General features: G+C 36.4%; 1 protein-coding gene across 1 annotated transcript in view; it reads left to right on the top strand.

Annotated features, from left to right (window-relative positions):
• The window catches only part of LOC109079369 (acetoacetyl-CoA synthetase-like), a 28,159-nt gene extending 20,308 nt beyond the window's left edge, over nt 1-7,851 (top strand). Inside the window, exons 13-18 of the mRNA XM_042753790.1 lie at nt 2,162-2,275; nt 2,991-3,116; nt 3,645-3,714; nt 3,872-3,930; nt 4,861-5,063; nt 5,165-7,851. Coding sequence (XP_042609724.1) covers nt 2,162-2,275; nt 2,991-3,116; nt 3,645-3,714; nt 3,872-3,930; nt 4,861-5,063; nt 5,165-5,302 — 710 coding nt within the window. The 3' untranslated portion in view covers nt 5,303-7,851. The remainder of the gene's footprint in view (nt 1-2,161; nt 2,276-2,990; nt 3,117-3,644; nt 3,715-3,871; nt 3,931-4,860; nt 5,064-5,164) is intronic.
• The last annotated feature ends 15,315 nt before the right edge of the window (nt 7,852-23,166 follow it).

Genomic DNA, 23,166 nt, shown 5'->3' with positions numbered 1-23,166 from the left:
TCAGAGCTGTTTGTTATTTAACTTCTTATATACAGTGCTTGTTCCTGGATGAGTTATTATTATGAGGCTACAGCTGTGATATTTTTAGTCTTTGCTCATTTATTATATTACATTCACATTATATTTATATTATATAAAATGGTTAGTTCTGGCATTTGATGCGGTTTGGTCAATAGCCACGTATAGCCATTATATAATATTATACTATATAGAAATTATAATGGCTTAAGAGTAGTAGCGAACTAGCGATAACAGTGTTAACTAATATATGGTTAAAATGGTTATGATTTAGCGTGGTAAATGTTTGGAAGAGTTTAGTCAATGAACTTTAGAATTTTGTTAAAAAATTATCCAATTGTGAATCTCAAGTAGACAATTTAATCTTATTGTCTTAAATGAGTGACAGATTATGATGTGTTCTGAAGAAATTTTTGCATATGTCTGCCATGAAGGCTTTTTGATTTGCCATTTGGAACAAATTTGATACCATGACAGCAATCTCATTGAATTCTGACACGTATGCAGAGCACATAAGCCTCATAACTTTTCAGAAAAAGGCTTTGACTGACGTTTCTTGACTCCAGAGGTTTTTGAAATGTCAGGCTACCTAAAGCTGTCTGCTGGAAAACAGCAGCGCAGAAACACAATGCTTGTCTTCAGATAGCCTGTTGACCCTCTGAAATACTGAGAACTTGCTTTGTCTAGGATCAGCGCTGCGCCCCCCCTCCCCTCAGATACGTGACCTCTGCCAACCCAAGGCAGATTTTACCTTGACCCCAATGTCAAGCAGAGCATATGTTTCCCGCCGCTCCTGTTACTCTGCCAGCCAGACTCCTGAGCACAGAGGGGCAGCTGGCAGGAAACTTTAACACTTTCAGCCACCCAGAATCACCTGAATCCAATAGACCCCCTGATATCACCTACCATCTGTCACATACACACATAAACACACATATATCTATTGTCCCAGCAACCTTTTTCACCTTTCCCTTTTTTATTTCACTCCTGTTTTCTGTGTCTTTTATAATCTGACTTTATAGCCATTACATTCGTCAATTACCGAGACCTATTTTTATTTACACCCACCTCTCCCTGTTTTCTCCACAAAACCGCATTATTTTGAAATATTGATTGTCTTGCTTTTTCTTTTGGGTTGCAATATCAAATACCCCCCCTTCTCTCTGCCTCTCTCTCACTCTTCTCTGTGCTTGCATTATAATGACTGAGCATCAGAGCTGCTCACATATGTTGTAGGTTCAGTATTTATATTGGGTGACTCAATAACTATAGGCCTAAAATGTGTCAATGCATAACACAAGTGCCCATTGCATTTCTCATCATTGCCACAGGGGGCGCTATATTGTGCATCAGTGTAAACTGTTATTGCCTTCAGTCAGTTCCCTCTTTCAGGTCAGCTGCTGTCATGGATGAGCAAAGGTTTGAGGAGGATCTTGCTGAGAAAGTTACTTAAAATCCACATTTATGGCTAGTCTTCGAGTTTAGCTTATCTCTTATGAACACTCAGGATTATCTGAAGTATTATCTATTTTCTATGCAACTAGTGGTACTTTAAACAGACCTTATGATACACAAATATGTAATATAAAAACTGCAACTTTTTGGAAAGAAATGTTTGTGACTGGCAAATTTGAATGTAAATGTAGTTAATTTGGTAGTGTCACTCGTTTTATTTAGTTACTCTCCATCACTGATGGCATATAACTTGTTTTTGGCTTTTTCTTTGCCATTAAAAAGATTAAGACGTGATGAGGTTACGAAACAAGCATTTTATATTTGTATTCCTGAAGAAAGCCTGAGTTTGCTGGACCAAATGGATATTCGTGCACCTTTGTTCAGCTTGTTCTTTTTGCTTTTAATGAGTCTGGTAAACCAATCAATAGGGAAGAGCTGCACTATAGAAACTGTGATCCATATAAATGGAGACAGGAGAACAAAGCTACCAGCAAATTATGCCAACAAGTTTGCATTAATGAAAACATCAGTTTCCACAAAGTAAACTAAATTTCTAGAGCTTTTAATCTGTTCTGAAGATATTCTGAAACACAAGAGATCTGTCTGTCTTTGAATTTCTCTACAAACCTTTGAGATTTCCTTACCTATCTTTAAAAACTGTATATTAATATCTTTAATATTTCCTCAGGTGGCACAGACATAATTTCATGCTTCATGGGTCAGAACATGACGGTGCCTGTTTACAGAGGGGAAATTCAGGCCCGAAATCTGGGCATGGCCGTGGAGTCCTGGAACTGTGAAGGTGAGATATACTGTAGCTCATGTTTATCTCTGATTTTATGGTTAAGACATGGAGGTCTTCTTTTTTTTCTTTTCTTTTCTTTTATTATGATTTTAATATAAAATTTAAATTTTAGATCAGAAATCTGATTTGATTAGATTCACAAGTAGTTAAATATAAATATTGGTGTCAGAAGGATTTAAAAAAAAAAGAAATTAATACTTTTATTTAAGACTTTCGATTCATCAAAGGGTCCTGAAAAAATAAATCATTGTTTCCACAAAAATATTAAGCAGCACAACTGTTTTCAACATTGGAAATAATATGAAGTCCAAATCAGCATATTAGATAGATTTTTTTGAAAGACAGTGTGATGTTGAAGACTGGAGTAATGGCTGCTGAAAAGTTTTGCAATCATAGAGATAAATTACATTTTAAAATATACATTTAAATAGAAAAGTTATTTTAAATTGTAATAATTTTTCACAGTATTACTGTTTCACAAAAACATTAAAAAAGCTTTTGAACAGTAGTGTAGATTTATTATGTAAATAATGTATATTACTTAAAGCCTATAAATTTACACTATCACCTACAATAACACTAAGAACCTAAATTAACTGGCAGAAGAATTATGATTTAATAAATGTAATGTATTACCCCTTAACAATGGTTAAAACACTTCCTTTGTAGCTTATAGCTTCAATAAACCTGTTGTGTTTGGTGTGTATTTCAGGTAAGTCTGTTTGGGGCGAGAGTGGGGAGCTGGTGTGTTTGAAGCCCATCCCGTGCCAGCCCACTCATTTTTGGAACGACGAGAATGGCAGCAAATACCACAAAGCCTACTTTTCTACCTTCCCAGGTAACCCTTCACATGACATCACCCTAGATCTCTTTCAAAATCTAGTGAACTGCCTCCATAGGCAGTATTTTAAGATACTATGGGCATCATTGCAAAATGCATTGCTTCAGACCCATTGCTCGTTGCCTATAGAGGCTCACAGATGCACTGTGCTGCCTTCCTTCAAAGCTCTTAAATGGTGAAGTGGTCAGAGTGAAGTGTGTCTGATTTAGAAAGCAAACGAGTCATCCCTTTAATTTGGAAAACAAACATGCCGCTTCGGTTTGTTCAGAAGATGCTGCAGCTTTTCTGCCATATTGATTAAATGATTTCTGAGGGCAAAAAGGAGAAAAAAAGAACCTGCCAGCTTTTGTTAGCACGGAAAAAATCTCCTTGAAGCCTTATTGCTGTCAGTTTGGAGAAGTAGGAAAAGGCCAGTCAGGACAGTTCAACCTCATTAGCGTTCTCAGGCTGTCAGTAGCTGCTTCCTTCTATAACTATTTGTTTATCCTCCTCAGTCCATTTATGTGTGTGTATCTCCTCATTCAGGAGTCTGGGCCCATGGTGATTACTGTAAGATAAATCCAAAAACGGGAGGAGTCGTCATGCTGGGGAGAAGGTAAGCCTCGCTTTTTGATCTGCTGTTGGATTGAAGATTTTGATCATCTATTTTTGTTTATACTTGTAATATTGCTTTGTTGCTGTATTATGATACTCTGAGATTAGTAATGCCCCTAAATGGTATAAAGCACTGTTTGTTCTGTCTGTATTTTCAGTGATGGAACCTTGAATCCTAATGGTGTTCGGTTTGGGAGCTCAGAAATTTATAACATTGGTGAGAAAGAAATATACATATTTTTTCCTGTTGAAAAAAGTAGACTAGTTTGGACTTGTTTAGAACAGGCTAAATTATCAAAATATACAATATGTTGGTACCATAATGGTTATTAGTGAATATGCACTACCGTTAAAAGGTTTGGGTTCTGTACATTTTTATTTTAAAGCTCACAAAGACGGCATTTATTTGATCAAAACAAACTTTAAAATGGTAATATTGTGAAATATAATATATTACATTTAATATATATATAAATGTAATATTCTTCTTCTTCTTCTTATCTTATTATTAACATTTCTTATTATTATCAATCTTGAAAACAGTTTGGAAACTGCTTAATGTTTTTGTGTAAACCATGATAATTTATTTTTTTTACTTTGATCAATAGAGAGTTCAAATTGAAATAGAACTCTTTTGTAAAATCTTACAAATCTTTACTTTTTTTTAATCAATTTAATGCGTCCTTGCTGAATGGAATTATTAATTTCTAACAAAAAAAAACAAAAAAAATTACTGACCCCAAACATTTGAACGGTAGTGTATATTTATTGTTTTTGTAATTTATTGGTATCAGTCAATATCTGATGCATATTAGCTGATATGAAATATTTAATTGTGCATGTGTCTCACTTATAGTTAGTATTTGAAAACAAATAAATTAATAACATTGTTAAATGTTATCTTTAGAAAGTCTAAAAAAAAAATGCCCATACATTGTGTTATTTTGTTGTGATGGCATTTGCAACAATTTCAGTTTTTGTGATTTTTCATTTAAACAACAAAATGTTTCGAATTTTATCTAAATAATTATGTATGCTGGTAAATATTTTTCCTGTTATCAGCCATACTATGAAAATAATGATCAACACATATAATTATTTAGAACGTTGCTAACATTGTAGTAAGACAGCATCTCTCTCCAACCAGTGGAAGCCTTTGAGGAAGTGTCCGACAGCCTTTGTGTCCCTCAGTACAACAGTGATGGAGAGGAGAGGGTGATTCTGTTCTTAAAGATGGGACCCAAAAACACCTTCAGTCAAGAGCTAGTGGGGAGGATCCGCGGTGCTATCAGAGTGGCTCTCTCTGCACGACACGTACCAGCTTTGATACTGGAGACCAAAGACATCCCGGTGAGCTCAATTTGCGCGTTCATTCTTTCACTTGCTTTATGTTCTGCTTCTATTTTCTGTACTTTTCCACCTGATTGACTTCAAATTTCTTCTGCCTGCAGTACACTATCAGCGGAAAGAAGGTCGAAGTTGCAGTAAAGCAGGTGATCGCAGGTAAGGACGTCACTCAGCGAGGGGCCTTCTCAAACCCAGACTCCTTGGACCTCTACAAGAACCTTCCTGAACTCCAGAACTTCTGAGCGCCTGCATTAGGTACATCTGAACTCCTGAAAGTCCTGTGTTTCTGGGCCCCTTTGAAGGGTTCAGATTCTTTGGACACCTGTTGGAACATTGCATCATCTGGAGGAATTTCTTGAGCTTTCAAACTTCAAAGTTCTTAGTTTTCTCTACCTGTTGTGGAAAACTCAGCTACCCATTGGAACGGATGGAGTCTGTACATGTAACACTTCCTCAGTAGTGTAACTGGGTTACTGTTGGGTAGAAAGTTGAGTGCCATTTTATGAGATTCCAACTTGGATCTCAAAGGGAAATTTTATCTATTCTGTTATTGCGTTAGCAATGGAAGCATTATTTCCAAGAGACATACCAAACTCGCAAGTGATTCACAAATCAGTTTTCTTAATCTACCATGTTAGTCCCATATTTTCCCTCTCATATTTTGATACAATGTCAATTTGACCATAATGAAGGTGTAGGAAAATATAGCCATGTATCTTTTCTAAGCGAATAATGACACTATTTCTGCTCATAAATCTTCCTGAGTTAAATACACTGATATGTTACTGAACATCACAAATTTAAGGTTCTTTTTCTTGTGTTAAAGATGAGAGCCATTTGACTGTCTGGGTCAAATCAACTGTTTTCCGGAGCTAATAACTTTATGAAGCAAAGTATTACTGGTACAGATTCCTGAATTACAGACTGTTGCTGTAATAAAGTCAGTGTAGCTTTTCCAAATTTTCCCCCAAAGCCTGACTTCCTCTCTGGAAAAAGGAATATATTTATATTTTTGAATGATATCATATGGGTAAATAGTGATTCATCACATCTCCTCTATTTGTAGAGTATATTATACTGTCCAGAACTACTCTCTGTTGTCTACTGAGTGTAGATTTACCTGAAGCTGATGTAGCTCACTGGCCAAAAAGATTTCCGTATATTTTTACATATACACTGTGTATAAATGCAGCTGCATGTTGTGTGCTACACTTTGCAGTGACACTATTTGGTCTCTTTCGGTACCGCCTTATATTACGTTGTGAAAAGTTTTCATCAACTGAAGTTGATCTTCATTCTTTGAGCCCTTTTTTGGTATATGCCTAGTTTTATCTTTGCCGTCCCCAAATGTGCAGGCTTACAGTCTATTTCTTCATGTGTCCCATCCACACATCCAGGGACTGTCGCTGTAGGCAATGCCCATGAGGCATTCCTCCAAATACATTTATGATCAGAACACTGTACACATATGGAAAAAGCTGCATTTGTTTGTTGCTTGAAGTTTTGAAAGTCAGCAAGACTGTTGCAATGACATGAAATCCATTCAACCGTGTAATATTAGATTATTTGATTATATAATGTTTGCGTTAGGAGTGAAGGGAATAAATTCTGTGCAGTCGAAATGTTTAAGATATAATCTAAAACAACAATGAAAAATAGAAAATATTGAATCAGATTTAAGCTGGTTGACGTGTACTGATGATGCATTTACACTCGCTTTGCAGCATATCACAGAAATATTTATCAACACATTTCACAGCAGCAGGCTTCCATCCAGGAAATTGTTTTAGTGACACTGAGAGAGGATATGCTGCAACTGCTCGCAACAAATACCAGAAAAGGTGCTGCGTTTTAATCATTTTTGTGCTAATAATGTTATTTGAGCAGTTGTTTACAACAGAGAAGCCTTGCAGTCTAGTATTGATGTACATTTCAAGTTTTAATGGGTCAAGTTTTTGACCTCACTGAGGACTCCTTACTTGGTTTCCTAAAAGAAACTACACAATACACAATACTTTAAAAAAAAAAAAAAAGTTTTTATAAAGCGTTGTTTAAACAAAACTCAAAATGTTGAATGGGCCCTTTAAAAGGCTAATTTCTTTGAAATTGAAATAATTTGGTATAGAGGTGCAGATGGCAAGCACTTGTGCAGATCGCTTGAATTAAATCAGTCCTTATTTCCGCTTCAGACAAGCAGGGACGGTCTGTTTCACCTCATGCCCACCCTTGTGCCACCATATGCCCCATATCTGCTCAGTTTTGCTGACCAGACTTGCCTGGTCTAGGACTGTGGCCATAAGGAACACCACCTAATCCTTATTTATTGATAGTCACTGTAGATTTCGCTGTACATTACTACTTGTCGCAAACATTTATTTCATTTTTCCATACTCAGCAATTTCATAAACATTCCATGGAGATCTGTTCCATTTTATTACCATGTTGTTTTTCCTTTTTGATACATGGAAATGGAAATACTGGAAATATATATTTTTTTGTGTAGGTCCTTATTATCGTATTACATTAAATGTATTTGGTGTATTACTAGTAAATGAAAGGTGCTCTCTTCTCAGTGTCTAATGCAATATCCCTGCGTCGAAATAAAATAATTGTACATCGCTGAATGTGAATAATGATAACTACTAATTTACCTGAGAATATATTTGTTATGAATATATCATGCTTATATACTGTATAGCAATGGACCACCTCAGTTGTGTCCAATAGGACCATACATGTATTTCATGTATAACAATACTTATTGTACTCCTAATTAAAGAACTAAGAAATACTCCTGGTCTGCTGTAATTTTATCTATCTATCTATCTAGCTATCTAGCTATCCATCTATCTATCTAAAATAAAAAGTAGATTTTTAAATGGCCAGTCACAGCAGGATCCCACAACTCCTCTTGAAAATAAAAGGTGCAGTGAGACGCTGTGGTCGCCTCATTTTAAACCAGATTCATCTCACTCTCCACCCTGATGTTTTCAATGTGATGGTCAAAAATGAAATCCTATCTGTGAAAGAGAGAGACAGCCTGAACTTAAATGAAAAGGTTTCAAAGATCAGGCAACACCATCCCCATATGAATGCCATCATTTATGGTCAGAAAAGACGAGGCAAATTTGTGCGGGTTCAATTTTGAGGCTCATTGAAGAAGGAAGGAAGAGGAGAGGGCCGGAGGGTCAGGTGCATGAGTGCGAAGTGTGAAGTATCGTCACCAGTCTTCCTAGAGATGATTGAAATCTGCAGGCTTGTCTGTCAGCAAATTGCCTCTGCTCAACATGTAATCTGTCGACTGGCCTCTCACAGAGAGCGTTTTTACATTTGAGTGTGAGTGTGTGTGTTTAAATGGAAGGGCAGGGGGTATTCATTTTGAAGCGGATGGAAAAAGGAGACTGGGTCTGACAGAAACATGAACACAGAGGGGGAGCGCCGGAGTGATGAAGGACGTTCCTGCTTCCCGTTAAGACATCTTTTGATATCTCTGATCACGACAATTCACAGCATAGTGGAAAATCCTTGTGATGTAAACTCTGATTAAAACCACAAACATATAAGCTCTGCTCCAAAACCTACTGGCACTGCATGAGAGTTTAACTCAATTTGACATTTTTATGTCTCTCTGTGTATATTACTATTATAAAAACAATAAACAAAAAAAAATCTAAATAAATTGTGGTAATATAAATATATATATATATATATATATATATATATATATATATATATATATATATATATATATATACACACACACACAGTATATATATATATATAAAACACAGTATATATAAATAATACATAGATACTGTTTATATAAACTGTATGTTTATATAAATAATTAGTAGGCTACTTTTTATTACTATTTAGGCATGAACAAGTTTCTGTTCTTGTTTATACATATGAGCTAAAATAAAATTAACTAGCATAATTTATCTGAAGATGTTACATAGGTGGATATTTTTATCTAACGCACCAAAATTAATTAGATTACTAAATTGGCATATTCCAAATATTGTGTCTTGTACATTACGGTTTAAAAGTTTGAAAATCAATTTTTAAAATTAATACTCAGCAAGGATGCAAAAGATCAAAAGCGACAGTAAAGATGATTTATAATGTTACATTTCTATTTTAAATAAATGCTGTCCATTTGAACTTTTTTTATTTATCAAAGTATCCTGAAAAAGAGTAATATATATTAAGGTTTTCATATTGCTCTGGTTAAGTGTGCTGATGAATAATGGGACCAAATGTGTGCAGTGATCTGTATTCCTTGTGTGAGTTTGTTCAGGTATTTATGATGACATGCATGTGCTGCAAACATCAAACATCGGTTGTCAGGTCATCCGTGGACAGGTGGTGTAGTTCATGTGTGTATCTGAGAAACAGATGAAAGTGGAGAGTTCCCGCTGGTGATGTAGTTGTGTCGAATAAAGAGCAGCCGAGTGCATTTTCTGCTCCATTACATTCACTGTACAAAAGCCTGTAGTTGCTGCCGAACGAAACGGCACCAAACCATCTTCAGCACACACACACACCTGCATAGACATGCGTTCAAAATTACACATGCAACATCTTTGACACATGCACATGTAGCTTATATTGAGAGTGTCTAAACATATGGCTAATTTAAAATAAAAGTAATATTAAAAGTCACATTACCTCTCAGGCCACATGAAGGACACTCAAAAGTATAATTTAAAATGCAACGTTAGCCATAATAGTCTTTTCAAAAACCCACTGAGAGCTACCCGACATGCTTCATATTTCTCTTTCCCTCTCACCTGGTTAGTAGGAGCACTCTTGGAATGAGACAAAATGAAGGAAAGGAAAAGAGTTCGCGGAAAAGCAAAAGGTTACAGTTACAGAATGCTGCAGAAGCACTGGAGAAATGTGATTAAAATGTACCTTAGCTGATGCTGTGGTATTTATACATTTCCAAATTCGTTCTTGTATTTGTGTTTAGCTTTGCATCCTTGAAAGCATTTTAAAGGAAAATAAAAATTTGCTCACCCTCAGGCCTTCCAAGATGTAGATTAGGTTTTTTTTTCTTTATCGGAGCAGATTTTGAGAAATTTAGCATTACATCACTTGTTCAACAATGGATCCTCTGCTGTCAGCATAAAAGTTTAAACAGCTGATAAAACATCAATAATAAACATGTTAGTAATCCACATGCTGCGCATTTGTAACAAATACATCATTAAAACATTTTTAACTTTACACCATGGCTTTCATCTAAAATTTGATTCCTTTATTCATAATGTTGCTTTCTCCAGGGAGAAAGTTCTCTCATCTGAGTCAGGAGAGAAATATGCACAGATCAAGCACAAGAGAAAATGGTCAAAAACAGTTCTAAACACATATATAGGTTGGTTTTGATGTGAGAGGAGAACAGGGGAAGGACTTTTTCTCTGGAACAAGTGTTATTATGGATTATGGACTGGATATTTTGGCCAGAAGTAACAGTTTAAAATTAAACCACCTTGATGATAGATTTGTTTCTTACAAACATCCAGTTTTTGACTTAGTTGTGGATTATGGTGGTGTTTATATCAGCTGTTTAGACTCTCAGTCTAATGGCACCCATGTGATGTAATGCTAAATTTATACAAATCTGTTCTGAAAAAAAAAAAAATAAATTATTCTACATTTTCAGCACATTTTCATTGTTGGGTGAACTATTCATATAGTATTATTGTTACCAATTTATTGTATACTGTATATATAAATAATGGCTTAAATTACCATGTTAACTATTGGGGAAAAACTGTACTAACAATTCAAGTTCACCAAGACCAGAAATGTGTATTAATAAAGTAAATAAAGTGAATTCTGATTTCATGCTGACTAAAAATGGTCAAATCACTTACTGATATTTGGTTTCAGCAGTTTTGGCATTTTCCACATTAACAGTCTTTGCCTTTCAGCGTCTGATTAATGTTATCTATGTATTCATTCAATTTGGTGGAAAAGCTCAAATAAATTAAGTCACAGTGTGCTAGTAGAGTTGGGAAATCATTCCTAAATCCTCTTTGCATTGGTGATGTTGCTGGCAGCAGTGTAATCCTCTCTGACAGACCCAGGTGCGTTCGAGCCAAAGCTGCTGAGGCCACAAACCTACGGTTATTAACATACATATATATACGGACACAAGAGAAACTATATGTATCTACGAGCACATACTGTACACAACCACAAACCTCATCCTCCTGCTGACCTACATTTTCCCAGACAACATTGAGGACAACTGGACACATACAGCAATTTTGTAACTTAGGCTAATATATTACATTTATGCATTTGGGAGACACTTTTATCCAAAGCAAATCACATTGCATTCATGGTAGGATACACATTTTATCAGTTCGCGCATTCCCTGATAGCTACCCTTGCTATACTTTAGGGTTTGAGCTACACAATATGTTATATTGGTACAGAGGACGTGGTGATGAGAAAAAAATGTGTATGCGAGAAAAAAACATTTAAATGCTTTTGCATTCCCCCAAGAACTTGTGTTTGCACCTAAACCTTTTGTGTTCCCCCCAAAAACTTTGCATTTGCTCATTAAACTTTTGCATTCTCTGAGAAATGCTACGTTTTCCAGGGGAGTGCAACAATTTTCTGAGAGAACACATAAGGTTTGCAAGTCCTCCCATATCTCCAGGGCTCCATATTCATTCATAATGTGAGTAAATGAATATGTGGACATGAAATATTAATCATTGTATAAGTTTCACTAAGATAAAAAGCATTACAATGTACAAAACAATATTACAGTATGGTACTGACGTCCTCTGAGGTCATTTCAACTTTGCAACAGTTGCTTTTGTATGGAACAGTATAACTCTAAACCATAGATTTATGAAAAATAAATTGGCTAAGCAATCAGTTGGCTTTTTGTGACGTTTAACAGTCACCTATAGACAAATGATTCAATGAATTGCTATTCTAGTTTCACAAATATAAACTGAAATGTTCATCTGTTGTTCTCATTTCGAGAAGTGGCCATCAAAAACAAAGAAAAGCGTCACATTTCTAAAAATGACATGCTACTTGAAGCATGTGCCAGCCCAGCGGATGTCATAGCTCAGTGACTCTGGAGCCTGTTCACAACATCAGCTGTAGCGTTTGAATGTTTTATCCTCATGCGTTGAGATTTCCTTTGTTTGCCAGCCAGCAGGGGTTTTACTGGAAGCGTTGCTGAGGTGTTGCAGTTCTCTAAACCCTGTCTGGATTAGAAAGATAACATTCGTAATGTTCTGTACCTACTCACACTGGTCATGAGGTTTTGAGTGTTTATACTGTAGTGTTTGAGTGCATGCAGAGCAGTTTTATCCAGCGATGTAGAGCAGGTGAATGCTACACAATGTGTACTAACAACGAAGGCTCCGCTGTTGTGAGGTTGAGATAGCAGACACTTAGCACTAAATTGAGCAAAAGCATAGACATAAATATATGAATGTAGGCTATACTATACATTATGTACAACAATGTAAATGTTAATTGTGTACTGTAAAAACAATTGACAGTGTATTCACTTGTGGGTGATACTTCATACTCACAGAGCTTCTGTTTGAATTTTAAGCTTGACTTTACTTTTTACTTTACTTATACGTTTCATTTATAAATAATTTACCATTAGGTCATTCTCAGAGAAAAGTTTCTCAACAACTGGAGAAAGCAATATTATGGATAAATGATGCAATGGTTTAAAGTTTAAAATGTCGATTTGCTGTTTGGACTCATTCTGATGGCACCCATTCACTGCAGAGATACACTGGTGAGCAAGAGATTTAATGCTAAATTTCTCCAAACATGCTGATGAAGAAAACAAATCTGTTTACATCTTGGATGGCCTGAGGGTGAGTAAATTTAATTTAATTTTATTCTGGTTAACTCTTCCTTTAAAAAGAGAAGAAGCTATTTCAGTCTGTTTTTCTCCCCAGTTTGAATCGCTTTCAGTTTAAAAGGGAATCATGGTAATACCTTCTTTTTAATACTAATCATTATAATGGTAATATATAAGTTAGAGGTACATATTAGTTTTGAGTCTTCCATTCTAACCTCTCCCACCTCCATGGGCAAGACCAAAGAGCTGTCAAAGGATGTCAGAGACAAGATTGTAGATCTGCACAATGCTTGAATGGGCTACAAAAACCATCAGCAAGAAGCTTGGTGAGAAGGAGATAACTGTAGGTGCGATTATTCGGAAATGGAAGAAATACAAAACAACCATCCATCGGCCTCGGTCTGGAGCTCCGTGCAAGATCTTGCCTCATGGGGTAAGCATGATCATGAGAAAAGTGAGGGATCAGCCCAGAACTACATGGGAGGAGCTTGTTAATGATCTTAAGGCAGTTGGCACCCGCAGTCACCAAGCAAAACATTGGTAACTCGCTACGTTGTAATGGACTGAAATCCTTCAGCCCCCGCAAGGTCCCCTCGCTCAAGAAGACACATGTTCAGGCCCATTTAAAGTTTGCCAGAGAACATCAAAATGATTCAGAGAAGGCTTGGAAGGCTCTTTTGAAAACCAGTGTAAACAAACACTGAAGAAGAGTATCCCGATAGAGAGAAGCGAGTGGATGCCGAGTTCCTGTTATCTTTGGTCTCTGAGAACAGATTTATTCTCACATGTTCTTAATATAATTTCTAAATTCTCCATTGAATTATGTGATCTGGAGTGTCCGTTTTCTTCCACGTGTGTGAGTGTTATGAGTTACTCTCGAGTTAACCAACGAGTGAAACATTTTTCTACATATGAAATATGAAAGCAAATAGACATAATTATGATGATATGTTTTCTGTATGTGTTTTGTATGCAGCTCATGGTAATTTTATAACAATAAAGGATGTTTATGACAATAAGCAGTGTGGCGTTATTAAACAGTCTACAAAGAGTGCATGTCTGCTTATAGAATCAAAATCAACTATAGATCACAATCAGAAGTTATTACAAGCACTCGATGATGGTTTATAGTGGGTTTTAAGCAAAAACATTAATAATCACATACATTTTCAAATGTGGCTTAATGCTAATTGTATTTATATTGATATTTTAAGATGTTTTCTTCTAAGCATTATAGTTTGTGTTTCTGGCGTAGAACCAAACTTTATTTAGCTATATTTAATGCTGTATATTGAGCAGTGGACAATGTTAAATCCATAGACTGTAAAAAACATGGACGTAGTGTCCGTGACGTCACCCGTAGGTTTTCGAAGAGCGTTTTTGAAGCCTAAAGTAAGCGGAACCGACCGTCACCATCTTGGCAGTGCGTCACTCCCGGATAATCGAAAATGGTCAAAAAGGCGGGAGCTGGTTGCTGAAACCACGCCCATCTATTGCGACGGTGGTGACAGCAGCGGCAATCCACGTGTCACTCAAGTGGCCACACCCTTAATTATGCAGAACTTTAAGGCTTAATATAATTTAAACGGATGAGTTATAAAAAAAATTCACCACTCTCACAGTTGTCACTAAGGGCAAAATTAGCTATATAGACCAAAATAATTTTTTGAACCAGGCTGTAAACATGTTTTTTCTGCTGTAAAGTTGGGCATTTTAACATGGGGAGTCTATAGGATTGACTCCCCTTTGAAGCCAGCCTCTTGACAAATTACAGTTTAAGTCACTTCTGTGTTGGCCTCACGAGAGAGAGTGGGAGGTTGCCGCTTGATTAAATCCATATATGAGATAGATACATATCTGAGTAAAAATGCATTGCTGGTCAGCACCACCTAGCGTGCAGGAGTTAATTAGCAGAAGGCGATCAATAGTTTCGTGCTTGGTGTGAAAGCAACATTCGCTGGCAGTTCGCCTCGCTTTTTTCGCATTGCGTTCAGTGTGAAACGGCCTTAAATTACAGCCAAACATACAAAATCAGCAGGGGATCAAATAAATATTTTCCCCACTATACAAAGAACAAGAAAGGTTGGGAAATAGCTACTGCTCCAGTGGGTTCATATAGATTTGCACTTGAGGGCCAAAAAGCCCCAGAAGTGAGTACCAGAGGTCAGCTGCTCAACCTGAGCCTGTAGTGAAAACTCTGCGTTGCTGGACACCAGCATACAGTATGTTGGGCTTTGGATGCTGGTGTGCTGGCATTCCTAAATGAATTCAGCCAGGCAACCAGTTTCGGTCGACCAACTTCACTAACAGACTGCAACATGACTGTCCCCGTCCTCTAGATAAACCAGCACCAAACCAGTACAAATCAGCATAAAACAGTTTGGATCAGCATTTTAATTCCTGATGCTTGTCTTTCAATAGGGAAGTTTGGGTTTGTGAGAGTTTCATCAGGTTGGGATTCATAACTGTGAACTGCTCCATCATTTTGAGTCACTTTGACCCAGAAACACACTTTGGATTCTATGCACCAGTAAAAAGGAACATTTCAACTTTTTAATGCTATTATTACATTTCTACTCTAGTTCTGACATCATTTAAATGTTGGCCAAGACATTATTTTTACTGGAAATGCATAAAATTCTAAATGTATTTCTAGTTCAAAGTGACTGAAAAAGATGGAGCATATCACACACACACAAATTAAATGTATTTTCATTTTTTAAAAATCTATATTTTGATACATGATAACAATGTCAATGATGTATCACATTATTTAATTGTAATACTATTTCTGAGGTTGCAGTTTTACAGTTTACTGTTACTGTGGCATTAGTCTTGTGGTATATGATATATAATCCTTTCTATGTGACGTCCCTGCTCAGTAGTCTGTGGGAAATTCAATTCTGTCAGAATTAATGAATATGCCTGGTGTCTTCACCCAGTGCTTCCAACTATAGCAAACCCACCAGAACCAATGTCAATATTTCAGAACTAGAAAACATAACACCTATTTTTTTTACAATCTTATCTCTCTAATAACCACTTCATCTCTGGATGGATCTTCTTTGAAGTGTCTATCACTGTCCTTCAGGTGCATTACTGAGAGAAAAGTTTTAATTGGTTATAAAATACCAGGGTTGTGTGTGTTTGCTGGTGCTGAGGTTTGGTTAGGTCTTTCCTATGAAGGTCTCATGTAGATCAGCACAGTGACATGTGTGTTGTTCAGAGTAAATTGGCTGAAGCTGAGAGAAATTGACTGATTCATGATAGACTGTCAATTAAATTAAGCTCAGAGCATTAGAGAGTAAGAAAAACATATCAGGCATGTGCTCTGTTTGAGTTTGCAGGTGTGTTTCCAGGTGAAATACAACTGGAAGAGGACATACTGTACGACAGTAACAGAATTATATAAATATATTAGAACTCTATATGGAAATTTTAGATGTTCCTGTAGCTCAAATAGTAAGGCATGGCATTAGCAACACTGTGGTCATTGGTTTTATTCCCAGGGAATGCATGAACTTGATTAAATAAATACCTTGAATGAATTATAAATTGCTTTGGATTAACACATAAATGTAAATGTTATGGACATTTGGATTATTTATAAAATAATTTCATTCCTGAAATATAAATTCTGTGGCGATACCACAACATTCTAGCTCAACCAATGGAAAGGTGGTAGGAGTGTTTGGAAAACACACTTGCAATTCCGTTTAGTGCCACTAGTGGTGCCAAAATATTTTTCATTTTATATATATTTTTTTCCTTAGCTATGGAGAAAAAAGTAAAACAAAAGAGACAAAAAATGAAGAAAAAAAGAAACAGAAAAGAAAGAAAGAAAGATAGAGAGAAAGTATAATGTGGGAAGCATGACAGCAGAGTTGAGAACCCAAATGCAGGCTTGAGTTGCTAGAGTGGTCAAAACAGGCAGGGTCAAACAGCAGTAAACAGGTATAATCCAGGGCAGACAAAAGAGTAATCCAGCAATGGTCAGGGCAGGCAGCAAACGATCACAAAACCATATAACTGTCCAGGGTCAAAAAATAAGGCAAGGCTAGGAACAAAGAACTAGGGATGGCTGACGAGAAATGTTTTCGACACAGTGTCGAGATCCCGAAGTGTAGATATTTTGATACACTGCTCCGAAGCGTGATTCAAAACATCCGTGTCATGTGACAATGTCTAAATGAAGCTTCGGTGTGGTTCATAAGTGTTTCTACTGAGATTATTCATAATGAGGAGCTTAAAGGTTACAAAACCAAGCTCATGTAGTTGTCAGACACGTTAAAAACTCAACACATTATTAAAAAATAAGATTAAAAAAAATAATAATAAAAAATAAAAAATACAACTATAAAAAAGAAAAAAATTTAATTGCTCTTACAATGATGTGGACACAATTTATTGTTTGACATAAACAACATAAGTTATCATTCGTAAATAATTATCAAGGTAGAGCAACATGTGCAAGTGATCACTAGGTGTCAGAGTAGAGACGGGTGTCTGATTGTTTCGAAGCCTTGATACAATTAGGCACATTTGTTTCAGCCGTTTCAGTGATTCATGAAGCCTCGCTCTGCCCATCACTACTAGGAATGCCATAGGCTAACAATGAACTAGGAACTACAGAACGCTAAAGGCAAACAATACTGAGCCATGAGTGTGTGTAAAACCAGGCTTTAAATAGGGTAACACTGATGTAGAAACAAGACACAGGTGAATGCAATTAGAGATGATGAGTACAGCAAAGGATTATGGGAAATGTAGTCTGGGATAGAGTGGCAAGAGTCAGAGGTGCAGTGCCCTCTAGTGGAGTTCCTAGGCACTCCAGCTGGAGATTGTGACAGAAAGAAAGAGAGAAAGAAAGAACAAGAGGGCCCTTGACTATTGTGTTGCACTGGTATAAGCCTCTGTATCAAAAAGGTTGAGCATTTTGGCATTTAGTTTTTTTTTTTTTGCAGCTTAGTTTTAGTAAATGGTATTGTTCACCCCCTGGAGCTGTGTGAGACACTTTTTTTATGGATGGGCACTTTTTATTTAACTTCTTTTGGACTGATGCATGCAACACCTGCTGATTGGCATTAAACAGCTTGAAAGATCACAGACAATTTTTTATATAACTTAGACTGGATTTGTCTGAAAGAAGAAAGTCATATACACCTAGGATGACTTGAGGGTGAGTAATTTATGGGCTAATTTTCATTTTCGGGTGAACTAACCCTTTAAAGAGTCTTTTTATGGATAAAGCTTAATATGCCCCGTTGGCTGCTTAATCTTGTTTAAACTACACATAAAAGTCTATCTTGAGTTATTTGATAGCCATTACTCTGGAGAATGGCTTTGGCAGTCTGATTTGTATAAGATTGTTTACAACAGCATTTTATGTGGTTTGAACCAATCAGTTGTCTTTACAAATATGCAACGAGGATTTTTATGCCTAGTGTAAACAGGAATAGTCTATCTTCCAAAATGGCCACCTGTATGGACCCTTCAGATGATCTTCATTATTCCATTTGAAATCCACACCATATTCAGTCTCGTTCTCATAGACATGCAGGAAACACTGTATACTGAATATTCATGTCAACCTGCCACTTTTCCCCAGTTTCCCCAGTGTCTGGTGGGTTCAGTTATTCCTCTGGGTGTTGTTGCATCCAAAAATGTCTCTGGCACATTTGGCTTGTGGAGTGAAGCTTATTTTTGTTCAGACAAGGCAGCTTAATGGCTATTACCTGGATTAGACGGCAATCTGTGATGGGAGAGCTGCATGGAGGAGGGACACTTTAGCAAACACAAGCCTTTTTTTTTTTTTAGAGCATCTGAGAACTCACGTTCATTAGCTCAGTGAAGAGAAAATGTTATCTAAACACACTTTAAAGCTCAATCTCATCATAAATATTCATCAGATGACTTTGGCTTGATAGTGTTTATTTGCAAATGAGAAGCTTTTAAATCTTGATCTAACTGTACCGTGTGTGTGTGTATGTGTGTGTGCAGGGATGAAGTACACTATACTGGTCAAAAGTTTGAAATATTTTTTTGTTTGTTTGTTTTTGTTTTAGAAAAATATGCTCATGAAGGCTAGAATTATTTGATGAAAAATACAGTAAAAACAGTAATATTGTGAAATATTTTTTTAACATTTTAAACAACTGTTATTTAATTATGTATCTTATAGTATATATAATATCTAATGTATCTAATATTTTATCAAATTTAATTTATTCCTAATTTTCAGCAGCCGTTATTCTAGTTTTCAGTGTCACATGATCCTTCAGACATCATTCTAATATGCTGATTTGGTGCTCAGTTATTATCAATTATTATTGGTGGTCAATTACTAATAATGGTCCTTATTATTATCAGTGTTAAAAGCTATATTTTTATTAATTAGAAATATAACTCCTTTGTAACATATAAATGTCTTTACTGTCACAATTCAACACATCCTTGTTGAATAAAAGTATTACTTATATTTCTTTGTAGTGCTGTCAAACAATTAATCGCGATTAATTGCATCCAAAATAAAAGTTTTTGTTTACATAATATATGTATATTTACTTTGTATATTTATTATGTATATATAAATACACACACATACAGTATATATTTTGAAAATAGTTACATGTATATGCATTTATAGATTTATATTCTTATATTTTATATTATATATAAATATTTGTAATATATAAACATAACATATTTTTATTAAATACATACATGCATTTGTTTGTATTTATATAAACAAAATAAATATACACAGTATACACACATATATTATGTAAACAAAAACTTTTCTTTTGGATGCAATTAATCGCGATTAATCATTTGACAGCACTATTTCTTTTCTTTTCTTTATTTTTTTTTACCCAAAACCTTTGAATGACGCTGTACCATAGTTTCCACAAAAAGCAGCAAAAACTGTTTCCAACATAAGAAGTGAGAAGTGTTTCTTGAGCACCAAATCTGCAAATTAGAATGCAATTTAAAACATGTTAAATGTTACTGTTTCACAATATTACTATTTTACTGTATTTTACATCTAATAAATCCAGCCTTGGTGAGCAAAAGAGACTTCTTTCAAAAACATAAAAAAAAAATCTTACATTGCAGGCAGGGTTTTGCGGACCGAACCCGTCTGCCATATGCACATGCTGATGGTGTAATAATGATTGGTAAAACGGGTACCATCTGCCTCCGGGCGCATGGCACCCAGGCCATTACACCAGATGGCATCAACTGCGCCAGCTGATGTGGTAGTGTTAATAAACAGAAGTTTATTAACAGTCCTCTTCCTCTCTCAGTCACTCTCCTCCTCTCTTCTCTTTGTTCTCGCCACCTTCTCACACAACGTTATCCATCGTCCACCCTCTGCTAACTTATGCTCTTTCTTTCTCTCTCTTTCTCTCTCCTTTACTCTTTCCACCCTTCTTCCTCTATGATGAGCAAGCATCTGGAAGTTGACACCTCGTTAGCTCTCTTCTCCAGTTCGTTGTGACTCCAGTAAACGACTCAGTGACAGAAACTTGTGGCTTGTTGAGTGCAAACCCCTCATCGGCTTTAATTAAAGAGCTTAGGATTCTGCTCCTCAGCCAGTACTACCTGATGCCTCTTCTCTGGTGTGTAAATATTTACATTTATTGAAATTGACTAACATTAGAAACACATTAGCAATTGTTCACAGAGCCAACAATTATATATATACAGGTATATCTCAATAAATTAGAATGTCGTGGAAAAGTTAATTTATTTTAGTAATTCAACTCAAATTGTGAAACTTGTGTATTAAATAAATTCAATGCACACATACTGAAGTAGTTTAAGTCTTTGGTTCTTTTTTTTATGATTATTTTTTCTTTTATTTGTGATGATTTAGGCTAACATTTAACTATCTCAGCAATTTTGAATTTGTTTAAGTGAATTTGAGTTTGTTGACTTGAAAATCCTGCAAAGGTTTCCTGAGCCTTCAAAATGGTCTCTCAGTTTGATTCACTAGGCTACACAATCATGGGGAAGAGTGCTGATCTGACAGTTGTCCAGAAGACAATCATTAGCCTCGTTTCCACTGTCGGGCCAAAAGCGGGCGTGCTAGTGCGTGCCAGGGCCAGTCGCGTTTCCACTGTCACTTCCGGGGCTTGATCGTGCCTCGTCGGGGCTTCCTCGGGGCCAACGGCCCGGGTTTTTTGGCCCAAGGTTTTCGGGCCAGTTGAGGCTAGAGGAGTCAGCAGCGAGTGTTTGAAATAACTCGATCCGATCTGATGTGGATTATAATCACCATAAAAGGCAGAAATATTTATAAGCGATGCAAAAGAATATGAATGCTAGGTAATAATGTTACCATAGTAAACATGATAAATACGACTGCTTGAAGAAATCAGACGTCAGCTTCTTATTCTCTATCACAATCGTTTAGTAACATATTTTATCTGTCATAAGTCTCGCCTCGAGAGTTTAGCTCCACGTAGCCTATGTCATAAAAATATTATAATGGTTTTTGTTCGGGAGCTTTTATAAAAATAGAGAAATTATCATTCATTCTAAATGTGATGTATGTGACTACAAATAAACAGAAGCCCTGGCTCGCACTGGTCCGACAGTGGAAAAATTGGCTATTGACACCCTTCACAAGGAGGGTAAGCCACAAACATTCACTGCCAAAGAAGCTGGCTGTTCACAGAGTGCTGTATCCAAGCATGTTAACAGAAAGTTGAGCGGAAGGAAAAAGTGTGGAAGAAAATGATGCACAACCAACTGAGAAACTGCAGCCTTATGAGGATTGTCAAGCAAAACTGATTCAAGAATTTGAGTGAACTTCACAAGTAAAGGACTGAGGCTGGGGTCATGGCATCAAGAGCCACCACAAGGAAGGAATTTGGCTACAGTTGTCATATTCCTCTTGTTAAGCCACTGCTGAACCACAGACCTGGGCTGTGGTTCAGCAGTGGCTTTTCATTTGGAAACCAAGGTCCTATAGTCTGAAGGAAGGGTGGAGAAGCTCAAAGCCCAAATTGCTTAAAGTACAGTGTTAAGTTTCTACAGTCTGTGATGATTTGGGGTGCAATGTCATCTGCTGGTGTTGGTCCATTGTGTTTTTTGAAAACCAAAGTCACTGCACCCGTTTACCAAGATATTGTGGAGCACTTCATGCTTCCTTCTGCTGACCAGCTTTTTGAAGATGCTGATTTCATTTTCCAGCAGGATTTGCCCCTACCAAGTACTGAGTACATGTACAATAAATGAACATACTTTCCAGAAGGCCAACAATTCACTAAAAATGATTTTTTTTTTTTTTTTTGGTTTTGTGTTGTGTTGTATTTTGTTTTGTTGGGATTGTGTTTTTTTTTTTTTTTTTATGTGTGAGCCAAAATCATCACAATTAAAAGAACCAAAGACTTAAACTACTTCAGTCTGTGTGCATTTAATTTATTTAATACACGAGTTTCACAATTTGAGTTGAATTACTGAAATTAATGAACTTTTCCATGACATTCTAATTTGAGATGCAGCTGTATATACAGTGGGTACAGAAAGTATTCAGACCCTCTTAATTTTTTCACTCTGTTATATTGCAGCCATTTGCTAAAATCATTCAAGTTCATTTTTTTCCTCATTAATGTACACTCAGCACCCCATATTGACAGAAAAACACAGAATTGTTGACATTTTTGCACATTTATTAAAAAAGGAAAAACTGAAATATCACATGGTCCTAAATATTCAGACCCTTTGCTCAGTATTTAGTAGAAATATTGACAGAAAAAAATACAGCCATGAGTCTTTTTTGGGAAAGATGCAACAAGTTTTTCACACCTGGATTTGAGGATCCTCTGCCATTCCTCCTTGCAGATCCTCTCCAGTTCTGTCAGGTTGGATGGTAAATGTTGGTGCACAGCCATTTTCAGGTCTATCCAGAGATGCTTAATTGGGTTTAAGTCAGGGCTCTTTCTAAACCATTCAAGAACAGTCACAGAGTTGTTGTGAAGCCACTCCTTCGTTATTTTGGCTGTGTGCTTAGGGTCATTGTCTTGTTGAAAGGTGAACCTTCGGCCCAGTCTAAGTCCTGAGCACTCTGGAGAAGGTTTTTGTCCAGGATATCCCTGCACTTGGCTGCATTCATCTTTCCCTCGATTGCAACCAGTCGTCCTGTCCCTGCAGCTGAAAAACACCCCCACAGCATGATGCTGCCACCACCATGCTTCACTGTATTGGACAGGTGATCAGCAGTGCCTGGTTTTCTCCACA

The sequence above is a fragment of the Cyprinus carpio genome, chromosome A5 (genome assembly GCF_018340385.1).
Source record: "Cyprinus carpio isolate SPL01 chromosome A5, ASM1834038v1, whole genome shotgun sequence".
NCBI lineage: Eukaryota > Metazoa > Chordata > Actinopteri > Cypriniformes > Cyprinidae > Cyprinus > Cyprinus carpio.
The sequence above is the reverse complement of the archived record's forward strand: the minus strand, read 5'-3'. Positions and strand labels throughout refer to the sequence as shown.